The sequence below is a fragment of the Puccinia triticina genome, chromosome 5A (genome assembly GCF_026914185.1).
Source record: "Puccinia triticina chromosome 5A, complete sequence".
Classification (NCBI taxonomy): Eukaryota; Fungi; Basidiomycota; class Pucciniomycetes; order Pucciniales; family Pucciniaceae; genus Puccinia; species Puccinia triticina.
This window is the reverse complement of record NC_070562.1, coordinates 3292174-3307418: the sequence shown is the minus strand read 5'-3', so window position 1 is coordinate 3307418 and position 15245 is coordinate 3292174. Positions and strand designations below refer to the sequence as shown.

At 46.1% G+C, this 15245-nt stretch overlaps 4 protein-coding genes across 4 annotated transcripts; 2 read left to right on the top strand and 2 right to left on the bottom strand.

Moving 5' to 3' along the window:
* Positions 1-1567: 1567 nt before the first annotated feature.
* On the bottom strand, positions 1568-5195 carry PtA15_5A402 (uncharacterized protein; the record flags this gene model as incomplete). Its single annotated transcript, XM_053169160.1, has 8 exons — positions 1568-2776; positions 2836-3042; positions 3116-3195; positions 3272-3339; positions 3405-4045; positions 4134-4597; positions 4664-4725; positions 4897-5195. The coding sequence occupies 8 exons, from the start codon at positions 5193-5195 to the stop codon at positions 1568-1570; spliced, it is 3030 nt and encodes a 1009-aa protein (XP_053020384.1).
* A 334-nt stretch (positions 5196-5529) lies between these two features.
* On the bottom strand, positions 5530-6724 carry PtA15_5A401 (uncharacterized protein; the record flags this gene model as incomplete). The annotated part of the gene is made up of 7 exons (XM_053169159.1): positions 5530-5617; positions 5676-5731; positions 5822-5916; positions 5998-6083; positions 6189-6247; positions 6452-6543; positions 6673-6724. The coding sequence occupies 7 exons, from the start codon at positions 6722-6724 to the stop codon at positions 5530-5532; spliced, it is 528 nt and encodes a 175-aa protein (XP_053020383.1).
* A 1365-nt stretch (positions 6725-8089) lies between these two features.
* On the top strand, positions 8090-9734 carry PtA15_5A400 (uncharacterized protein; the record flags this gene model as incomplete). Its single annotated transcript, XM_053169158.1, has 2 exons — positions 8090-9598; positions 9720-9734. 2 exons carry the CDS (start codon positions 8090-8092, stop codon positions 9732-9734), a joined length of 1524 nt encoding a protein of 507 aa, XP_053020382.1.
* Positions 9735-12402: 2668 nt separating this feature from the next.
* Positions 12403-14847, top strand: PtA15_5A399 (uncharacterized protein; the record flags this gene model as incomplete). Its single annotated transcript, XM_053169155.1, has 1 exon — positions 12403-14847. One exon carries the CDS (start codon positions 12403-12405, stop codon positions 14845-14847), a length of 2445 nt encoding a protein of 814 aa, XP_053020381.1.
* Between the last annotated feature and the right edge of the window lie 398 nt (positions 14848-15245).

Genomic DNA, 15245 nt, shown 5'->3' with positions numbered 1-15245 from the left:
GAATAGATAAATCCAAATAACTCCTTGTGTACACGTATCTTTTTTTAAAGTTTGGCTGGAGCCTACATAAGGCGGCTTGAAAGACCCCTTCTGGGGTCCTGGACTTCCTGTCGGAATCTGCAGGTCTCCCAGAAGTTATCTGGTCCCCACAAAGCTAGATTTCCCTGCAAAAATCTAGACTGTTTGGGTCTATATTGACATCTGCAAGAGTTGCTTTTTTTTTTTGAAAATTTGTTGTTCAAGAAAAGCCTTGAACACCAACTTGCACAAATACATGCAGGTTGTGCATGGCCAACTCTGAATCCCCCTATTACAAAAGCGTAAACATGCTAGCTTAACAAAGCCTCTTGGGCGGAGTGTCCGGGGGACCCTGCCCAGAGGGCTCGCTGCAGGAGAGGCTTATGAGTTATGTCTTGGTTTAAGCAGGAGCAGAAAGAATCTACTACACTACAAATCCCAACTAATATAAAAAAACTGAATACACAAAGTTGTAGGATCTGTTCTTGCAAGGAATTTGAGCCACTTATCTATCTTGTAGCCAGAAAAAGAACTCCTGGGGTCCCAAACAAGTGGAGCCTCATTTGGAAGACTTATGCATTTTTGATCTTTTGAAAAGGTCAACAGATTGTGATAGAAAAAATCTGGGTAGACCAAATTGTAGAGAAAGAAAAGTAGCATAGGGTACAGATAGGGCATATTGGTGGAGAGGCTGGGGGAGGAGCTATAAAAAATTTAAAAACCTCTCAGCCAAATGAACTTTCTGCTCCTGCATAAAATTTGGGATAATGCGCAAGTCCCTCCCTGCGGGAGGGGCGGCTTCGCCGCCAGCCACAGCGAGCCTCCCACCAGGGGGGACTTGTGTTAAGTTAGGTAAACATGAATCTATCAAGCCACTTTTGGGGGGAAGATATCCGTGTTCAGCGAGATCAAAACAACAGCTCCCAGCCAACATTCTTATGAAAAGAGCAGAGAAAGAAGTGCACATGGAGTTTTGGACACACACACACCAATATGACTATTATGAACCATAGAAAGATAGAAACACACAGGCGCATATACACACTAAATACAATTACACACAAAGCATACACACACATAAATATATACATTGCAACACCACAGCACCTCGCGACCTATGATCCACATCCACACTGGCTCCAGTGGAACCACCATCTACCAAGCCTCCATCCGGCGTACATACTGTATAGCTCGACCCCCCTCCACCTCCGTGCCCCGCGGTCCCACTCCTGGGATTGAGAAAAAGAAAAGGAAATTAGATTGTATATGTAAAAACAGGAGCCGTGGAAAAAAAAAGAAAAACAACAGGTTGGTTTATATATGTATAGGGCGGTGTGTTTGAATGAGTTTATGCACTGATGAACTGAGGATGATAATGTATGTATGTATATATTCATGTATCATATATATAATATATATCAAAGAGGAGATCATGATAGTGACAGGACTAAGATGGAGGAATATCGAGATCAATTCGATGGCGTTCTCTTTCGTATGGAGGGAAAGGAGGGCGGGTGTGTGTATGTGTGTGTGAGGAAGCAAGAAACGCTCAAGGAGGGGGGCGCTCGTCGTCGGAGATTTCGATAGGGCTGACGGAGTCGGTGCGGTCGGGCACGTCAAGGTTGACGCCGTTGCTCCTAGTCCGGGGGCCCAAGCCGATAGCGCTGCGGGCAGGGTTAGCGGAGGAGCCGGCGAAGTCGTCGGGGTCGACGGCGGAGCCGGGGGGCGAGGTGTCGCGGTGGCCGAGGAGGCGACGGGCGGAGGCCGAGCCGGCGCCGCTGGCCATGTCCACATCGCTCCTGCGTCGGGTGATCGAGTGGGCAGGGATCCGGAGGCTCTCGTGTCCCGTCCCTCCTCGCGTCGGTCCGTATTGCTGTAAACCCCCGTCCGGTGTGACCAGGCCACCGGCCCGCTCCGGGCCCGCATTCGCCGCCCGAGAGACCCGGCTCGTGGCCGTCGAGCTGCCCGCGCCGTTCAGCTGGTTGTGCTCCGCTAGCGACCGCTCCCGGAGTCCGAAGGGTGGCCTGCGGGCGCCCGGGATACCGTACAAGGGGATCGGCGACCGCAGCACATCCGACTCGTTGCCTACCTCCAGCTCAAAGTGCTCAGGCCCATGTGGCTGGCTGTACCGCCCATGCGGCGCCGAACTCGAGCCTGCCATCGACTGGTTGTCAGATTCTTCAGGTTCGTCGACCTGCATCATCGTCGGCGCTTCGTCGAAATGAGTCATCGATCGGTCGTTGACCCCGGAGACTGCATTGGCACCCATGTTGTCGTTGTTGATTTGGAAAAACATCCGTGAGGCGGGGTGTCTGGGTAGATCCGGGAGCGATAAAAGCTGGCCGTTCCCGCTGATCACCGCTGAATTGACGCTCGTGCTAGGCCCTTGATGTAAGAAGTCAGACAAGGCCACCCTTCCGCCTCGTTCAGGCAGCCTCAACTCTCTTCGACGATTGCCTAGGCCATAGAGTTGTGGGTTGGTCTGCTGTCGGGCAGCGGCCATGGCTGCTGCCATTGTTCTTGGGTCTGGCATACTGTTGAAGACTGATAGATTGGGGCCGATCGGAGCAGCCGAAAGGGTCATGTTGTTCGGAGTTTCTTCATCAATTGAGCTGTTGTTTGATGAAGCCTGGCCTACTCGGTTGCGGTTGTTTGTGCTGGTGATTGAAACGTATAGAGCGGCAAGATAGTATCTGAGTTCGTTGACACCCTTTCCGGAATAGACGCAGAATGCCTGCCGTTGGTGAGCATTAAAGTCCTGAGGAGAAATTCATTAATCAGTGTCCCGTTCAATTTTAATTTATCAGTAGGAAATACCTTGGGCGGAGCCCGACACCAGGCTTGTAGATCGGTTCTCCTGAACGCTGGGACGCCAGTTAAACTGAGATGAGTCAACCGTTGCAGTCTTTGTAACAGCCAATGGATAGCGCCGACGGTGATGTTATCACAATAGGAGAGATGGATTCGCTCGAGGGATGTTCTTTCGACCAGAGTATACACTGATTGGTCGGTGATATTGGTGACCTAATTTATTTGCCAGCAAGAGAAAGATGGATCAGTTTGAGTGCGCTGGTAAATTAGTCGGTCGTCCACCTACCCGAACCAGGCCGATTCGCTTCAACCTGGGCAGACATTGCGCTAGCTCAAAAACACTCATGTCCGTCAGGTTGTTACAGCCTGTAAAAATCGATAATCCGATGATAAGAATCAGTAACAATTTCTTAATCGAGGCAGCGAGGAGACTGGACCGCACATGCAAGATCGATGTAACGCAGGCGAGTACAACTCCGGGCAACTCGAATCACCGCACGGTCTGTCAAACTATAAGAGGAGGGACATGAGCCAACTAAATGAAGCGGGACAAAGGATAAGGAACGAGCACCAACCTAACAACATGGCCAAGATGAAGATAGTGGAGGTATTTTCCCAATCCGCAGATCGAGTTCAGGGCTTCATCGGTCAGTCCGCCGCACTTGGCCAGGACGAGGTTCCGGATGCGAGGCATGTGTTTGATGATCCCATCGAGGCTAGCATCGGTGAGCTTGGCCAGTGAGGTGAGGTCGAGGAATCGGATATGGTCGAAATGCATCACGGACTCCTCCAGACGACGATGGCCGGTGAGAGAGGAGATGAAATCATAGGCCGAGCTGTCGAGCTGGTGGGCCACCATCCCGTTGGCTCCGTTGTAGGAGGGGTAAGCATGGTAACCGTTGCTGCTCACACCATTCGCCGTCCCCGGATCGGGCCTGTTGTCCGGATCCTCTTCGAATTCCTCGAGGATTGGATGGCTGATGCCGTCGGCACCGATGTTGCAGTTCGATGCGTTGGGAAAGCCTCCGTCAGATATCTCGGTGCAGCCCGAGAGACTCAGTTCACGCAGATGTGAGGAGTGCTTCCAGAGCATCCATAGACTGGCGTTCGTCACCAGCTTACAGCCTACTAGATCGACTTCTAGCAGGAGGGGACAGGCGACGGCGACGGCTAGGAGTGCGGCATCTGTGATTTTTTCGCAGTACTTCAACTTGAGCTGATAAAATTAGGAAGAATCAGCTCAGTTTTTTTTATATATCTTTTTCTGTCAATAGTTTGTTTTTAATGTGAGGGCAATGACTTACCCTTCTGAGAGCTTTGCAGTGCCTGAGCGATTGGAGACCGGCGTCGGTCATAGTTTTACAGCCAGATAGATTGAGACCTTGCAAGAATTTAGAGTATTGGCCGACGGCATGGATGCATTCGTCGGTGATTAGTTTACAGTCGGAGAGGTCGAGGGCGACCAAATCCTGAGAGTTTTTGAGGATCTTGATGATGGAGTCGTCGGTGATCGAGTTGCAGCCAGAGAGGGTCAGACGTTCGAGTCGGGTACAGTTGACGAGCCTGAGTAAGATATGGTCAGTCATATGGTCGGCAATACCGGAGAAGTTGAGCCTTCGGATGAAGGAGATATAGGGGAATGTCTGGTTTTTTGAGGCGAGTGAGACGAGCATCTTGATGAGACATGAGGTCGATGGGAAGGTGGGCTTGTGCCACAGAAGTTCGATGCCGCACTGGCACCAAGCCTTGCAAACCAATAGAGCCCGCCCTAGATGAACAAGAAAAACGCCGAGTTAGTCGGAATGGTCTTGGAGGAGAGAAAGAGGGCACTGACTGAGGTCGCTGGTGGATGATACGGAGCGTAGGATTTGAATGAGGATTTCGTGGGGCAGTGAGCTGGAGAGCGATAGGGGGCGGGCGTGGGTGGATTTCCAAGTTCCGTTTGTGGTAGGTTTGGGATGATTAGGGGTTGCAATGGTGGTGGTGGTGGTGGTGATAGTGGTGGTTTTTGTGGTTAGTTTGGCGGCTTCTGCGGGGGAGTGAGCTGGAGGGTGGCTGGTGTTCTGCTCTGGGGGAGGGTCGATTGAGGGTGCGTTGGTGAGGCGTGGGCTGAGACTGTTGAATGGCCATGGATGGGAGCCGATCCTGGCCGAAGGGGTGGCGAGAGCGGGTGCGGTTGGATGGTGGAGGAGATGGGAGTTGATTCTGAGGTTGCGATCGTCGCCTCTTCTGGGCGGGTCTGGCCCGGGGGTGTCTTCGTCTGATTCTGAGGAGGCTGTTGAGGAGGGCGAGGAGGGGTAGCGCCGGGGGGGCGGTTCCTGGCGGCTGATGGGCGGGGAGGATGGGCCGGGCTGAGGGGTGGACATGCTGATGGGGGTGGTGGTTGTGTGTGGGGTGGGGTGGTGAGTGGGAGTGTCCGTTCTTCTGGTGGTGGTCAACACGATCGAGTCCGCCGGCCTTTGTTATGGCGACCAGCGGATTACATAAGCAGCATCTCACAGTCACTACTCCCACAGCCGACACCAACAAACATCACTTTCACATAGACATCATTTGGATGTATGTATTTCTCGACAGTAATAGACACATCCAATATCTTGGCAAGTTTTCAAAAAAAAAAAAAAAAAAAAAAAAAAAAAAAAAACACAGGAGTAACACAAGACAACAGAAAGAAACACCACAGTAAACGAGGAAAGAAATCTAGAACAGGGCCTCGAGTGTCATCTGTTTGGCAATATCTGTATTGGCGACAACCTGCTTAAACTCTTCAAACGACAGCTTGCCATCACTACCCAAAGAAACAGATCAGCATCCAACATCCTGAATCGAGCCATACAACCACTCACCAATCTGTGTCAGCTTCCATGATTGTCTTGTCAACAATCTGTTGGAGTTGTTGATCCTTGTAGGGAAAGTAGTTTGGTTAGAGAACAAGAGAGCTGGAATCAGTGCAGTCCTCTCCCCCTACAAACAACTGAGTCATTCCACTAACTTTCAGGTTATTCCCCACCATCATCTTCAGAACCAGGAACAATTCTCCATTCGAAATAAACCCATCTCGGTCCATATCGTACACTTTGAACGCGACTGACAAACAAGAAGAGAGGTTAGAATCGATTATTAGCCTAGTGGCCTCAGCCAGCACCAAGAGCCGGAAGGGATATTCACATTTCAGTTTCTGCTCGCGATCTCCTCTGCTACTGAATGCGGATAACCCATCGACAAATTCCTGGAAATCTACCGTTCCACCACCGCTGTCCATCGAAACCAGAAGGGGTCGATGATCAGTACAGTATTTTCCCCAACAAACGTGGTGGTCGATCGAATAGAGGGGGTGGACATGGTAAAAGACTACTGACTCTTCATCAAAGATCGCGATCATCCTTGAGGCTAATGGGTTATTCGCAATCGCCGGGATCTGAAAGACAGAAAAAAAAATGGCGCGGGGATGACTTCAGTTAAGTGATCAGGACAGCTGTTGTTCGAGTGGTTTGCCCCTAAAGCCATGCAGGCAGCCGAAGAGCCAAGCTCTCCAAACTCATATCATTGGGAGGGCAGCCGCAGCGGGGCATGCATTGGCCAAGTGCTCGTCGGGTTCAGAGGGAGGCAGTCCACACCCTACCTGTAAGAATTCATCCTTATCGATCGAGCCCGATTGGTCCCGATCGAGCTTCATGAACCGTTTCTTCAACCTCTGGATCTCGTCCCCCGTAACTTGTATCCAGCATCGTTGTGTTGTATCCGTGCAATCAGAGTCGAGTCAAGGAATCATCTCAGTATCTGGGTGTTTCTTTCTTTTTTTTTTGAAGGCTGTGATGGAAAGATATGTATGTATGTACTGACAGTTTGAAGACTTTTCGATCTCTTGAAGCAGCTGAGATCCTGTTTGACCCATGATGCGTTGAGATCGAGCTGACTGGGTGGTGGTTGGATGGGGGAAGTGGTGGTGGTGGTGGTGGTGGTCAGGAGAAGTGAGTTGACCGGAACTGGAGAGCGGTGACGAAATCGATCCGATTGCTGTGAAAGTTGAAACTCTTCGGGCTCGACTCGGATTGGGCACTTTCCCGTCGCTGGCCTCGAGCCCATGATACATTCAAATAATTGCTGCCTCCTCCACAAGATATTTGTTCATCAACACTCAGCTCCTTGGATGAGATCAAGCAGGCCATTCCTTCAAGCATTGCTCCCGAAACCTCCACTTAATTATAACTTCTTGTTTCAGTTCAACAACAACCTGCTCTCTGATCTTACTGCAAGCCTTGCATAAATAATTAGAAATCATGATCTTTCTTTCTCTAATAATTGTCTGAAGCCGATCCTAGAGGTTAGAACGGACAAGCAGTGAGACAGAACCGCAGCTCAAAAAAAAAACGGTTACATATTTATTTACATCAAGAAAAATGTTTTACAAAGGACACATCATGTGATTCTTCAGTCGCACTCCGGGGCAATCACGGGATCCTCTCCATGTTTCAAACCTCGGATGTCACTGTCTAGTTCAACGAAACCAGCCTCCCTTGGCGGAGGGTGCCGAAGGAGCCTCTCGAGTCTTTGTGGGGAGAGTGGGCTTGCCCGCCGGGCCGGTAACCACTGTCCGCCCCCCGCAGGCGAGCGGTCTTGTGTGCTCCAGTACGCTCCTCAAAATCCAACATATCTACACGGATCAGATCGCTTGAAACCATGCAACAGCTGTTCATGTGTTCACGTGGTCTATCCATAGCTTTTAAGTGTCCGTTTTATGGCTCCAAAGCCCCCCCCCCCCCCGATCAACGTTATTGAGACAGCTTGTTCCACTCGGCTCAGCCCGGAGCACGGTTCTACTTCGATACAGCTTGCCTGGGCGACGGCAGCCATTCGTCCGTGTCGGTGGGGCAGGTCACATATTGACAGTGTACTCTTGCCAAGGGTACCTTTACCAGAGCCACCTGGAGCTTTTTTTGGCCCAAAGATCAAGCACAGAGGGGGCGGCTCTTGCTGATTTTTTTTCATTCCCCATCGATATATGTGTATGCTTGCGTGCTTAATTTTGTTTACGAAAACATTTCCACAACATCTCAAGATGGGGTCATCACTACGTCCATCTCTTCTTCGCCGTACTGCATCCCTGAGAAATTCCATTTCCCTACTAATCTTTACTTTCAATCTGATATTACCAATTCTTGGGGTAGAAGATCTCCTGACTAATCCCAGCGTTTTGCTCAAGTCCCCAGACCAACTAAACAATGAGCTGCGGGAGACTCAAGGGACAAGCCAAGAGGCCATGATTCATAAAGTTGACGAGAATCTCAGTAAAGAAACGCACAATGGCAGGTTTGACTACAAGGTGAAAGAGGATGGGGGTTCTACCGTTCAAATCGAGACATATCACCGCAACATAAAAATGTCGGATTTGAAAGAAGATCAGTTCAATGCATTTTGCTTCCAAGGTGAATACGGGCAAGATCACATTACAGAATTAAAGAAATTGAAGGCTACAATCGACTGCATACGCAATGCAAAGACCGTGTCGAAAAATATTTATCTGAAATCATACGGAAGTAAAGCACAATTTGACAAGAAGATGGCTGAAACTGAATATCTAGCAGATGTTACCAGAGGCATGTTGTCAGATATTTTTGACAAACAAGAAACCAAGCCTGAGGATTATCAGTGGATCCAGAGGAATTTATACAATGGTTATGCGGACGTCAATCATCCAGGGACCCAGAACAGCCTTTTGAAATCAGCAACAGCAGACAGCTCGGAAATAAGCTATCTAGAAGGTTATTTGCAAGCTATACGGGTTTGTCTTGGAAACAGATCAGCAACAAAACAAGAACGGATTGTCTTGAGTTTGGGGAGGGCTGAGCAAGCCGGCTTTACGATCACCAAGGATGAAGTTGATCTAGTAGAAAAGATTTCTAAGATGTCTCACACTATAATCAATCCCGACAGCGAGGTCCTGCTTTCAGGCGCAGAGAAGGAACTATTGGGAAAGATTTCTCTTAATACAATTTCAGTTAGACGAACAAATTATATAAACAGGCTGAGGAAGGAATTTAAAGTACTCCAGAGGGAACTAAAATCAGGGCAACATAAACAGGAAGATTTGGAGCTTATCATTGAGGCACTCAAAGAATTATATTTCAAGGAAGCAAAAGGCCAATTATGGACAGGAGATGATGAGACATTGCTGATCAATCTGAAGAGGTTAAGCAGAGATCTAACAGTAGGGGGGCTTGAACAACTTGTGAAAAATCTCAGAAACCAGAAAGCTTACAATGTACTGAAAGGCAAAGCAGTTATCCCAAGAACTCCAGATGAGATTCAGCTTCTGAACAAATTGAGGAAAAACATTAAAACATATCAAGAAATTCCCCCAGAGAAAAATACAGAAGAGCTTACAGAACAAGAGACTGCTGAAGTTGAAAAATTAGCAAATCAGTATTATTGGATGAAGCAGCAGCTTTGGAAAAATAGGGAATATGATCCAGTAGGAAGTGTAATGCAAGCAATGAAGAATGAGGTTCTCTCCTTGCAGAAGCTATCAATTGAATTCTTGGAATCAAGAAGAGAAGCACTAGATTCCAGTCAAGAGATCCTCTTAAAAAAGTTAAAACATGGGATTCCAGAATTGAAAATTGGAGGAGTGGCCATGTCAACAACTGAAAAGGAAGTAAGAAAACATGAAATAGATCTACCTCATTGTGACAAAATACAAAGACTTGAGGAGTCACTCAGATCTTCAAATGATATTGAATTCATCAAAGATTACACTGTCAAACAAAAGGTGTCTCTTTTTGATGAAGTAGTTTATTCAATTCCATTGTCTGAGTTTTGGATTTGGGGAAATCGGAGACATATGAATGTAATTGATTCTACAGAGCTGTACAGCATTTTTTCTATTGTAGCATCAAATGTTCTAACCTTTTCTGAGAGATGCAAGGTGCTGGTTTATTCAAAAATCATGATAGAAGACATGTACATAAAGGGGAGGCCAGCTACAACCTTGGAAGGCTTAGCTTTAAAAAGACTTGATTCCATACATTCTAAGAAGATTAGGAAACTTGATGATGATGAGTTGGATATCTCTAGCAGCTTGGAAGAAAAGATGTTTGCAAAACTATTTCCTCCAAAAATGAAGAATAGAATCAAGGAGTTAGCATTGGAAGAGCTTCTGACACAATCCTGCAAAGCCTCAAAAGGAGATCAAAAGTTGGCATTGAAGCTATCCCAAAATGTTGACTTGAGTGAATTGGAACAAGGAGAATTGAAAAAACTTTTTCATCTTCTTCCAGAAGAAATTTTGAAGGTAGGAAGCCTCAGTGTGCATAATCCAGAGGGAGATTTCCAGAAAGGGAAAAAGACACACATGATACAACCTTCCAAAGATTTGAATCCAGGCTCCCCAAATGAATATGATTCTTCAGAGACCTTTCTGATTAATGATAAATTTTGCCATATACTGGTCTTGATTCAGAAAGCCTCAGAAAGGATTAAGCTTAAGGAAAGCACACAATTTTTGGGAAACCCAGGAGACTTTATGATGATTGAATACAGAAATGAGATTTCACATCTAGAGCAATTTGAAGAAAATGCTTCAAGAATCAACAGATTACATGATAAGATAAAGAAACGGATTTCTAAAGCAAAAATTCAGCCAATCTGAGTCTGACTTGTAGAGAAACACTTTTAAATTTCTATCATGAGTTTTTTTATTTTTTACAAAAATGAGATATCTTCAAATTCAGATATGCTACTGCTTTGAATTTATTTGCACAGATACTATTTGGAGATAAAAATCCTCATGAAATACCGGACTAGATGCCAAGGCATATTTGCCACTGCAATTCAAAAGTCACAGGCCTGGTTTCCCAGAAGATTTTGGAATGTTGATAATTTAACCATTATTTATCAAGCATCCTCAATTTTCAATATTATTCTTGTTAGCATAATATACTATTGTAATACAAAAATTAAACTATAAAAAAAGAAACAATTTGAACCAATCAACCCCAAGTACCACCCATCCCCAGCTGGGGAACTGGGTGGAACTGGGTAGCCCGCGGGGCCACCATTGGCCCACCATCAAGATGTTCAGGAGAGCAGCTCAGATGGCCAGTAATACTGCAGGCCATTGAGGGAGGTGTGTACATACTTCTCTTGATGACAAGCTAGAGAGGAGTACATGGATACACCTCCCTACTGGTCATCTAGAGCACACTCCCTTGATGGCCCTCTCAATGACTGGTGTGACTGGTCATTGAGAGGAGCCGGTAGTTGTACTGGCTATCCAAGTATATCACTGCAAGCAAAAGTCAAGCAACTGCCAACCTGCTTGCAGTTTCTAGATTTTTTCTTGTAGTGTATGAGAATCAAAATTGGTTCTGAAAACCAAATTCCTGTGGTAAAGGTGCTCATTCTCTCACAAAACAGTTTTTAGAACTAATTTGGTAACCAAATTGTTTCCCAAACCTTATTCAGACCAATTTGGTTCCAGAAACCACTATCCAACCAATTGGGTTTTCAGAATCCTATCAAAGACTTCCAGTGCACCTGTGGTGGATTCATTCAATCAGTTTTGAAGATTTGCCCTAAAACGTTCAGGGGAGAATGCCCATCAGTGTTGCCAAGAAACCTTCCTATTCAGATTTCTTTGTACAAACATATTTTGTTGATTTTTAAAGTTTTTTCTGTGTTTTTGGGATTGCAAATCCTTGTTTTGTCTGCGAGCCTGCAGACATTGTTGCCTCTTGTACGGAGAGCCCTTCGGGCGGGGTCCCCCGGACCCTCCGCTCGAGAGGCTCAAGTTAAGATGCTCAGCGAACCGGCAAGCTCGCCGGTCACACTCTTCTCAGCTTGTTTCACCATTTTCATCTCCCGTAGCCTGTAGGCATTCCCATAATCACATGATCATGACCATTAATGGCCATGTGATCAATTCATGGCATGTGAGTATGCTCCAATGAAACTAAAATCCACAAATTATCGATCACCGGATTTGCGTGCCAACGGGAAGCTTTCAACTCGGGTGACGGTTTGGCACAGGTGACTTTCTACTACAGGAAACTTGACCTGTACTGTCGAACTTCATCAACGTGCTCTTCGCTCGGGTAACACTCTTTGATATTGGGGAGCTTCATCAACGTCCCCTTGGCTTGAGCAATGGACGCTCTTTGAGCTCGAACTTTAGGCTGACCGAAGTCATTCTTACAATCGTATCGAGGGTTTAGTGCTGCATTCAAGAAACGACACGTCATCTTTGCCAACCGGAGCGTCACATTTAGAGTGAAATGTTTTGGCCAGAGGCGTTGGGTAAACTTCACATTTATGTACAATGGGAGTTTAATCAACTTCGTCTTGACTTTGTGTACGCTTTTATTCCTCTGTTAAGGAAACCCAATTCTGAACGAGCCTACCGTGGGGTTTGAAAGCCTGTAGGATTCTCGGGACTGACCAACGTCGGTCCTTGACGGCGCCCTCGACATACCCATAGCGGTGATAAAGCCACCTGTGATTGTCTTGGTCATAAAAGAAGACTTCCTCCTCAATTGTGATTTCTCAGAGTTCACAAATCTTGCAATAGTTTCCAAAATGGCATTGGAATTACCGTTACGTAACACCAAGAACAGGTTCATCATTCTAATTCTTTTGACTTTTGATCTTGTATTAGAAATTGCTGCAATGGAGCTCTCTCCACACTCATTCGTGAACCTGGCTGATCCACACACCTCTGAAAATCAATATGGCTACGCGTATCTTCCAAAATCATATCTTACATCTTCATATCACCAGACAGCTCCGCTCAGCCGTTACCAACCCCCTGAAAGGACATACCAACCGTTCACGATAGCATCTGATGGAAGGACTGAAAGTACTTATATTGCAAGGGATGCTTTCAGACCTACCAAGCCAGAAACTACTCTTTCCATTTCCAGGGCACCAGTGCCACTAGATCCAAAGCTCACTGCCCCATCAAAAATTATTGCGCCATCCGACCGGAGGGTTTCAAGTCAAGGGCACGGAAGTATTTCAGGGCAGCTTTCCAAAACTGTTGCGCAAAATAACAATCCCTCGACCTCCAGGGTTCCGCTGAGTCGCTTTGCGCAATCACAAGCCATCAGGCCACCCACCGGGGGCGCAGGATCAAACCGCGGTCCCGGAAGTATTTCTGAAAAGGATTCCATACACTCTATCCAGAACGATGGACCTTCACCTCGGCGATCCACCATGGTTATTGCAAGCAAAAGACCTGAAATTATATCTGGACGGGTCTCCAGCCCAGTTTACGACGGCCCTTCATTTACCATCTTGAGGTCAAGGTTTAGACCTCAACACCAGGAAAAAAAAATTGGGTCACCCACTGCGGTTATATATTCAAATCATGAAAGTCCCAAGAGTGTTCTTGAATCTCAAAGGCCTCCAGCACAGTCTTTGGGTCCATCAAAAACTCAAAGGCCACCGGTAACTGGAAATATGCCCTCAATTTACAAGCGCCCTGTTATGGATGAAAAGCCAAAGAAAGCAGGTTTCAGAATCAATTCAGGTCTACATGGCAAGAAGCTCTCAGATCCAAATGAAAATGAACTGGGATTTATTTTGTTTGCTGATCCATTTCATCAATCAACTCGCTTGTATAGAAAAAATATAGCGGAACATCAAAAAAGATTGAGAAATTTACGTGGCACTATTGATAGCATTTCAAGTGCAAAACTTGCTTGGACGGAAGTTGAAATCCTTGGGAAATCCTTGGAATCAGTCAAGCCTGACCTTAATCATAGCATCAAATTCTCAGGTGTCTCAAAAAGCTCCAAAAAGGAGACAATTGAATTTCAAAGACAGCAGAAGTCTAAAGACCTTCTTGAAAGATTCCAAAAACTTCAAGCAATTCAATCAGCCAAAACCTCCGGGGAAGATCTAGATTACATCATTGAAACGCTCAAGGGCCTGAGTGCCGAGGAAAGAGGGGGACGATTCTGGACTAAATATGATGTGGAATTAGTTGAGATTTTAGAGTCCAAGAGCAACAAATTGCTTGAAGATGGACAACTGAATCTCAACAAAATGGTGCACAATGTCAGGAACCAAAAGGCTTATGTGGTATTAAAAGCAAGTCTTGGCCATTATACCAATCCAAAGAAATTGCAGGCATTAACCGAGTTATTTCAAAAAATAGCGAAACATCTTGGATTTAAAAGCCCAGGAAATCAACCAGATCGGCAAGCAGGTCATTTCATAGAACAAGAGACTCAAGAGGTTAAACGATTTGCAAGACGGTACGACTGGATGAAAGCACAATTATGGGAGACCAAGAGCTCGGACCTAATCAATCACGTCAGGAAACAACTGAGTGAGGAACAGGGCTCTGCAGTGAGGGAAATTACAATTGACATGTTGAAGATCCAAGAAAGGGAAGACAATAGTCTTAAGGATCGCTTGGACCAGTTGGAGGATAGAATTGCCTCCAATAATGTGGGGAATGAGGTTGATCTAGAAGAATCTATTGAGTTTGAAGACTCTTTAGATCTTGATCAAAAGCTTGCAATACTTGAGCTGGCACTCTGGAAGATACCTCTAAACTTAGCAGCGGACAAAGCATTCCAGAAACTGGCGAATGATCCAAAACTGATGAAAGCATGTCTAGATAGAGTAGAAGACCAAAATCTTGCATTGAAGCTCTCCCAAAAAACTCTCAGTTTAGACCAACTAAAGCAGAAGGAATGGGACAAACTGCAATTCCTCTTTCCCAAAGAGCTCAAATCGCTAGTTCATACCACTTCTCATGGCCAGGGATTAGAGGTCCCTTCTGACCAAAGAATGAAGCTTCTGAAAGAGGCAACAATGCTCCTTCAAAGAGCCTCCGAATCCCTCTCTCTCAGCCAAAAGATCCCTTTCGATATCACTTATCCCGTTCATCATTTCCTTAACATGGAAGCAAACCTCGAGCTCCAAAGACTCCGATTTGAAGTCAATCAACTCGATCAATCTTCCCAAGACATCGTGCGTAAGGCGCTACAAATTGAGAAGAAAGCATTATAAATAAGTTTAGCCTTTTCAACTAAAACAACCGAATTAATCAATACAAGTAACCCATATCACACTTTTGTTGATAAATTTCACTCAAGGGTTACTTCCAAATAATTATCTTAAATTTCTTCACACTTATCATTGCACTACACACGTAGAGAGTGCCTCAGCCATATGAGTAATTCCAGAGTCATTCATTCAGTCATGCTGTAGGTATAATCCCAATCAAAAGCAGCTTTTTGAGAACGTTTTCCCAACTGGTTAAAAGTCTTTTGAAAATTTAGTTTTTTCTATAGTAAAGTTGAATGCTCCATGAGTTGAGTGTGGAGAGCGCTCCGCGCGGGCTGCCCCGCTGTGTCAAGCGAGACCGGCGTCCGGTCATGCCCGTGCCGAAAGGACATCCTCTTGAG